The sequence below is a fragment of the Olea europaea genome, chromosome 11 (assembly GCF_002742605.1).
Source record: "Olea europaea var. sylvestris chromosome 11, O_europaea_v1, whole genome shotgun sequence".
NCBI lineage: Eukaryota > Viridiplantae > Streptophyta > Magnoliopsida > Lamiales > Oleaceae > Olea > Olea europaea.
Genome location: NC_036247.1, coordinates 25,896,862 through 25,905,398, shown reverse-complemented (window position 1 = coordinate 25,905,398; position 8,537 = coordinate 25,896,862). Strand labels below are relative to the sequence as shown.

The following is an 8,537-nucleotide window of genomic DNA, read 5'->3' as shown; positions in this document are numbered from 1 at the left end:
TGTACATAAGCAGCACAACTAAAAAAAATTTCTAAATAATCAATAGGATGACCGTTCCAGACAGATCAGGTGTGCAATAATTCAGGGATTTAGTAGGACATTTATTTATTAGGTATGAGACAGTTCTGATAGCTTCTCCTCATAATAGTTTTGGAAGACCTGAGCTTATTAACATGCATCTAACCCTTTCTAACAAGGTCCTATTCATTCTTTCTTCTAGCCCATTCTGCTGTGGAGTATAGGTAACAGTCCTATGTCTAAGGATCCCATTTTCTTTATAGAATTTATCAAACTCTTCATTGCAAAATTTGACGCCATTATTAGTTCTAAGGACTTTAACATTCTTGTTAACTTGATTTTCAACAAGAGTTTTTCAAGCAACAAAGTTTTGAAAAGTATCAGATTTATTTTTCAGAAGCGTAACCCAACTTTTCTTTGAAAAATCATCAACTAACAGGAGATAGTATTGAAAGCCAAAGTGAGTGCTCACAGAAGCTAGTCCCCATAGATCAGCATACAAGTAATCAAAGATATATTTTGATTTGTGGATACCAATAGCAAAAGGTAGTTTCTTTTGCTTCCCATATATACAGTGTTCACAAAAAACATTTTTTTCAATCTTTTCATTTCCTAAAAGACCTAGTTTCTTAAGAATATGTAAATTCTTACCACTAATATGTCCAAAAATTTTATGCCATATTTCAAACCCTAGCAGTCTCTATCTAATATGTCAATTCTTATCACTGATATGTCCAAGTTTTTTATGCCATATTTCAAATTTATTGGACAAAGACTGCTGCAGAAATGGACTAATTCTTTTGGCATATGGTTTTCAAAACTTATTTGATTTTTCAACTTGAATAACTTTTGCAAAATTCTTTTGGAGTGACAAACACCTTTATTTATGATTGCATTAAAACCTTCATCATCAAGTGTACCTAAAGAGAATAAATTTCTCTTTAAGTTTGGAATGTATCTAGTTTTGTTTATGATTAGTACATTTAACCCTGAGGGATAGCTCAGTAGTCAGACATTAGGTTTGCTCCCCAATAATCACCAGTTCGAGTCTTCTCGGAGCCACTGAGATGGGTACCCAACTGTAAACTTCAGACCCCCGTACGTTAGGACACTCATGGTCATTAAAAAAAAAAAAAAAGATTAGTACATTCCCATTTTCTAGTTTCAAAACAACCTTTCCAATTCCTTTAATATTGCAAGAAAAATCATTTCCCATTATTACTTTTCTCCGATTAGTTTCAAAAAGATCAATAAAGTAATCTTTGTAGGGTGTCATATAAAAGGTACACCCTGAATCAAGGATCCAGTCATCTTTGATTGAGGATTGACAGGTCACATAGACTTGTCCATTAGAGACTACAACTTCTTCATAAAGTATAGCAGTTCCACCTTCAACCTTATTGGTATTTTTCAATTCCTCGATTCTCTTGACACGGTCTTTTATGTAATGGCCCATTTGAATCAAGGATCCAGTCATCTTTGATTGAGGATTGACAGGTCACATAGACTTGTCCATTAGAGACTACAGCCTCTTCATAAAGTATAGCAGTTCCACCTTCAACTTTATTTGTATTTTTCAGTTCCTCAATTCTCTTGACACAATCTTTATATAATGGCCCATTTTTCCACAAAAATGACATTTCCTTTCTTTAGCCTTACTATTATTCTTGTTGAATTTAGATTTATCCTTTGAAAAACTTCCATAATGTTCTTTTGGTTTTCCAAAATTTTTATTCAAGAAGTGGTTATTGTTCTTGTTGAAGGAATTACTGCCTCTTACATTATATCCTACTCTAGTTTGGAGGTTTTTGATTCACTTTTGAACTCAAGTTTTTTATTCTTTAAAGAAGTAACAATATCGCCAACAGCGATGGAAGCTTTTCCATATTCAAGGATATGTTTCACTTCTTTATTTTTTCAGGTAAGGATGATAGTAAAGTCACAGGTTTCTGGTAATCAAAAAGGGTTTCACCACTATTGGTGATATCTTGGGAAAGTTCACTAAATCTATCAAGGTTTATCTCCATATCACAATTAGGATCAAACTTAAAACTAAAAAATTATTTCCACAAGTAACATTTATTGGAAAGGGTCTTAGTTTGATAAAGAGACTCAAGTTTTGTCCAAATTCTGCTGCAATTTTAGTCTTTCCTATTTCCTTAATCACACTGTTAGATGAATGCAAAAAAAAAAAAAGCGTGGAATCGAAAGTTAACAGAGGAGATAGAGTTAAAAACTCGTTACCAGACACGTCTCAGTTCTATGATGTAAAATAGTTAATACCAGACGATTTTACTTTCTCTGAATAATGAAGACCAAGCCCTTACAGTACGTATCTGTGAAGATCTACGTTTTGGCCACCAAGAACACCAGAAACATTTGGATCAAAAGTTTTCAGCACATATCGAACAGCTCTGATGCCACTGTTGTTATTAATAGTCCCAGATTAAAAATTTAACCAATCAAAATAGGGAATACAATAATTTTTCGCTCTTAGACTCGGATGTTCACCCACAAATGGTCAATCACCACGTTGAGCATCCACCTAAGTGATATTGATCTTATCCACTAAAATTCAGTAAAAATGTTAATATACAAGTATTAGAGACTCAAGAATCCAATGACTCTAAGCCCTTAGCTTTAAGCTCTCACTTTCCTCTCCTTTAAAAATTACACCAAGTAACCAAGAGTCACTGCTCACCAAAGAATAGAAAAACCACATACATACCGTAATCTATACTATACATCATCAAGAATGCCTAAAACAAAAGATTACAGTCGAAACCAAGAGTTTTCAAAGAGAGAGATTAGAAAGACAAAAAGAGAGCAAACCCTAAAATTATCTCGAAACTCTGGCAATTGAATGAGAGATTGGGAATTTAAATGGTCATCATGCATCCAACGGTCGAGCAAGCACCAAGTGTCATCATCTTAGCCATTTTAAGTCCAATCAACAAAAAACGTGTCTAAGTAAATGCAAGAATGCACACAAGGGCCACATTCCACGATAACGGGCCATGTATACAAGCTATTGGGGTACATCATTGGGCCTCATTCACTTAAGCACACATTTAACACACTATTCTTGCATTTGTAAATTAAAGAAAAACTAGGGATAGGACAGAATGGCATTTTCGGCATGTTGAGAAGGCATGTGAAATATTTCAATCTTGTCCAGTTATTCAGCGGTCAAAGAACCTAGACGATGCTGTATAGATGGATCACTTTTATCACTAGCAGGTTCATTTCTGATATATATTTTGTTTTGTTTGGATTCATTTAGGTCTTCAACGAAATAAATAGCCGTGAAATTGAGAAGATACACATTTTGGTGGAATGCTAGAAAACTGGATATTCACAGAAGTAATCCAAGTAAATATAGAATTCCTGAGCACTTTTGCCAAGCACTTTTCCATTGAGCTAGCAAGTATGGTTACTCAATGTTGTACTTGGAGCAGTAAGTATACCTATTTCTGTTGTTTTGAAGTGCATTCCTGTTCACAAAAAGGACTCCTAATTATACACAACATGATAGTTATGATCCTCTCCCGAGCTGTCCAGACCTTGCTTGAATGGTTTCCTCGAGTTTCTCAGAATAAAAAGCTTAAAAATTTAACGAGAAAGGTAAGGGAAAAATTAGTAAGTGCAGCTGATATACATGCTATTACTATTGATGGTAAAATGGATTGAAAACACTGGACAATATTGTTCAATACTATGTATCAAACATCTTTTTAAGTTCAAACATCTGTCATTTACTTGTAAATTATGGGAAATTGAACATATTATCATAGTAGTTCTTTTAGGTTTGTTCTTTCTTTTCTGTGTTCATATTCTACATCAGGATTTGAGTCATAGAATAAATGTTTTGGGTTCTTTCTGTATGTCAGTAAAACTCTCATATTCTATACATCTCTTGAATAACATATCCAATACCGAGTAGCTTAATTTTGCTAATCAAATGAGCATTTCAAAAGTAAGAAATTTATAGAAGAAAAGCTGAAGACACCATCTCCTCATACAAAGACTAGAAAGTAGGACAACATCGTATCTATATATACCTTATCCCAATCTTCAAAATATGTCGCAACCAATATCATATTCGACAGCTAAATTAAGGCTTAGTTGCAAATACATGAAAATAACCTCAAATGACTATATCTGAATGTCATTACAGGACAAACCATCCAATAAAATCCCAGAACTAATCATCCGGGACTCAGATGGTCGAAGAAAAAAAATCATCTATAGTTACATAAATCCCAACGCACATAAGAAAAGCACTACAATTAAATTAATCTCCTGTCCTCCTCTAGTACAATAAAATTTCTCAACCTACCAATCTCTTAGAGTAAAAAAAAAAAAAGGCAGTACAAATTACAAAAGATCATTTGTGCCTACGCTTAGATTCTCCATAAGCAACGACCCCCATAACGGTCATAGAATATCCAGCAATTCCAATAAAGGTAACAGGATTTCGGAAAAGGAGTATTGAAATGACAACTGCCACAGCACCTTTTGCATTGCCTAATACCTGATCATTATTCGGACAGTAGAAAGAAATTCAGATAGCGGGATTGACCAATATTACGAGAATTTCAGTTTTTCATGATTTCTGAAAACATGACTTCTTTCCATAATTACATTCGCGATATCTACCTTTCTTCAACATTCATTACTTTCTAGTTTCATCATTACTAAGTCGAACATTTTCTTGGTCAGCTTTCTTTCGTTCTTGGTGCACTCGATGCGTATGGCCTTTTTTATTTTTGACCTAACACTTTTATTTGTTTTATAAGTTTAAAATAACAGTCCATTCACTGTGGCCTGTCAATGAATTCTTGGCCGGCACCTAAATTTGACAATTCAACTTAGATACAAACCTGTATAGATTCTCATCTAAAAGTCTCAGCAACCACATAGAGTCGAACAGCAGTCTACACTACGTCTTATTCCCACTATATGCAGGGTCATCTACATAATTTTCTTTGGCTCCAAAGCAACATAGGATCAAATAATTGAATTTCAAAGATGCATATCCCAATCTAGTTTAGCCACCACCAGAAGATATAAATAAAATGATACTTTCGCTCACAAGAGAGAGAGGGAGAGAACCTGGAGCGTTAATGCACTTGTATGCTTCGTCACCAAGAAATTGCACAAGTTGGCTCCATAAGCCATCGATGAATTAAGCAAAAGTAGTACCCACATGAATTTATGTTCCATTGCAAGTGATATAGTTGCATCCCATACGTTAGGTTCCATTGTAAGTGCTGCAGGAAGTAATACCACGACAGCAATTGGGGACATATAAAGCAACAAATTCATGGAGTTCAACTTTTCCCTGCGACAATGAGTTTGCTATATAAATCAAGTGTGAAATCGAACTCGTTTTTCAATACTAAAAAGCCAAAATTTTATTTTGTATTTCTAAATGTCAGCCTGATCAAAGATGGACAAAAATTAAATTGCAAGAAAAGATAACTGGATTTAATGCTTCTCCTTCGCATTCTCAATTAAAATTGTGCTTTAAAGTAAGTCAAACTTACTTTTACGTTGCTTATCTTGACAAACATGATTTTCAGAGTTGATTTTCTTTACTAAAAAAACTCAATTTTCTGAAATGTAAGCCTTTAACTTGTTAGAAAAGTAATTTTTTAAGCAAGGCCAAACATGTTTGTGATAGTAAATACACAGATCAGGAATGTTTACCCTTCACTAGAAAGGAGGACTCCCTGAAGAACAGACTTAAAAGCTCTCGCTGCAGTAGCACTTACGCACATGATAAATCCATACAAATGGAAGCTTGGCTCACCCTGCAAACAATTAAAAACTTTTGAATCTTGCAATTTCACAAAAGTAGACACTGTGTTAAGCAAATACGTTAACGAATATATAGTTGAACATCACAAACTCAAGGAAAATTTTGCTTTCTTAATCATAGATGTGAGGATAAGTAAAAATTAAATAGTCCACTTCAATGACACAGAGAGCATGGAATTGGAAGCCGCAAGCAGTGGGAGGTTTCAGTAAACACTAAAAGATTAAAAGAAATGTTAAACTCCTAATTTTCGATGCAAACACCTAACATTGTAGTGTGGCAAAGAGCCTGTATTCCTTGAATATTTGCAAAAATTACAAGAACTCTTAGCACGTCCTGTTTTCTGGATTTCACTACAGATTTCCACATTTATCAGCATGTTGTTTATAATTTTCAAAATTCCCACTGATAAATAATTAAAATTAAAATTAAAAAAATAAAAAATATATAGAAAAATTCATCTCATATAGGCAAATATGTATAAAATCTACAATGTAAATTCAAACGACAACATTTTAAATCTGATTCATTTCTGAAACAGGCAGTCTACAATAACTACCAAGAAAATTGGATCTTGTCCAGTCAGATCCCCAGATCACAATAAAAATATCAAATAAAGCAACGTATCTTAGTTTCACACACAGAAACCAGATCTTCATGTATGATCCCATGGGGAAAATCAATTATTAATATGAATTATCCCCAGAATATATAAAAGCTAAATTTTTTTTCACGCAGAAACCCAAATCAGGATAAAACTAATTCAAAGGTATAAATTACTTGAATCCAAAAAATTCAGAGAAAATAAAAACTTACCCCACTTGCAATGACAACCCCAGCAACCACAGGCACAAGACAAACATAGGTAACCCAAGCCTCCTTTTTAAGGGTCATAAAATAAGCAAACAATGCAGTGAAAAATGGAGTGGTTGCACCGACTGCCTGATTAAAGGACACCGGCAAATACTTTAAGGAAATATTGCCACCGACAACGGACCCACAAAATACGACGCTGAGAGTAGCAATCCTCAAGAACTGGGACCTTGATTTGATCCTCTGTAGCGGCACTACTTTCAAGAAAACAATGGAGACATAGCTGAGGATGGCACAGGCTGACATGTGGCACATGGTGAGGAAAATTGGGAAGGCAAATCCATAGTTGGAGAGCAAAAATTTGTTGAGTAGGAGGACTCCAATGTTGGTGGAGTACCAAAGGATTATCAAACTGGTTATGAAAATTGTATCTTTTCTTGATGTTGAGGAAGATGACGACGACATTTTTGTTGCTTTTGATGTTGGATTCTTTGACTTGGTGCTGGAAGAAGAGTTATTCATTCCATTGATTTCATTTGGGACAATTATGGGAAGCGGATGAAGTAGGTGAAAGATGTCGTTTGTTCTTTGCCAGTGTGTTTTTCTGTTTCTGTTATTACAGAGGAAGGAAATGGATAGTATTTTCTTGGTTATGTATTGTTCGAATGTAAGGTGGAAACAGGAGAGAACGTGCGTCTGTTTCTGCGTGACAATGGGAGTGAAATTAGGGGGGAAAGCTTCTCCAGACTATTGATCATTTAAATCATAATATTTATAATTGAATAGTACTATTTGCAATCATTCTCTATCGTAGTTGTTTTACATGATATTCATGTGACGATTAATGATTTGATATATGAGGCAAGATAAAACTATCATATTAATACATCAAATTACAACTATTATGTAAGATGTCATATAGGCCGACTATCGTATGAACGACTATGAATAACATTACTCTTTCTAATTTTAAGTCATTAAAATTATGATATTTTAGTCTCCAATATGGCAAGAGAGAAATGAAATTAACTTCGCATGTCAATGTATAATGACTAGAATGATTTAGGGTCCTATATTCATGATATAAATGGATGATCACATTTATGTTCATATAAAACAGATGTCTGAAATTATTTATTTATTTTTAATATGCATTTCACTTTTTTTGAGGGGTAATGAGCAGAATTTCTCTACACGCAAATAGTTATCGCAGCTCGGGACAAATTTACGGTCCATTTGGTACAGATTAAAATTCGATTTTAATTTAAGTTAAAGCCGAATAATTAATATTAAATATATCTTTCATGGGTCCCACAACTTTTTAACCACACATTTCAAAAAATTTTATCACAATCTACTAAAAACTCTAATTTTAATCTCCACCAAACACTTAAGAGCACTCTTAAGGCAGCCATGGAATATTCCAAGCAGGAAATTTAAAAAAGGTTAAACCCTAACCTTAAGGGTCCCCCACCACCCCTGCCCTGGAGTATCGTGAGGGAGGTAAATCGCAGGTTATGCCTCCAAGGGTACAGGATGGAAGGCTGCTTGTACACTTGCACTTACCCAAGAGCCAAATCCATATTTCAGGATTCGAACCCTTGACGCAGCAGCCTCAAGCAAAGCTGGATTTCTCCACCCTCCCCTTTTACCACTTGGAGATGTGCCCTGGGGGCTCCAAGCAGGAAATATAAATTGGACGTTTGGTGGTGTCCACCTTTTGAGTCCACTATAATTTTGGAGTTCTACTTTTAGGTTTGTGAGTTGCGGTGATTGAATTGTTTTTAGCCCCTATTTGACTTCCATTAAATTAAATTACATTACATTTCATTTTTCTCTCTCCTATTTTCAACCACACAATCTTTTATAAAATAATATTACACGT

The 8,537-nt window shown here is 34.5% G+C and overlaps 1 protein-coding gene across 1 annotated transcript; it reads right to left on the bottom strand.

Annotated features, from left to right (window-relative positions):
* Positions 1–4,150: 4,150 nt before the first annotated feature.
* On the bottom strand, positions 4,151–7,378 carry LOC111403870 (UDP-URONIC ACID TRANSPORTER 1-like). The gene is made up of 4 exons (XM_023032505.1): positions 6,656–7,378; positions 5,731–5,834; positions 5,134–5,362; positions 4,151–4,552 (listed from the first exon to the last, which is right to left on the bottom strand). The coding sequence occupies exons 1-4, from the start codon at positions 7,172–7,174 to the stop codon at positions 4,406–4,408; spliced, it is 999 nt and encodes a 332-aa protein (XP_022888273.1). The 5' UTR covers positions 7,175–7,378; the 3' UTR covers positions 4,151–4,405.
* Between the last annotated feature and the right edge of the window lie 1,159 nt (positions 7,379–8,537).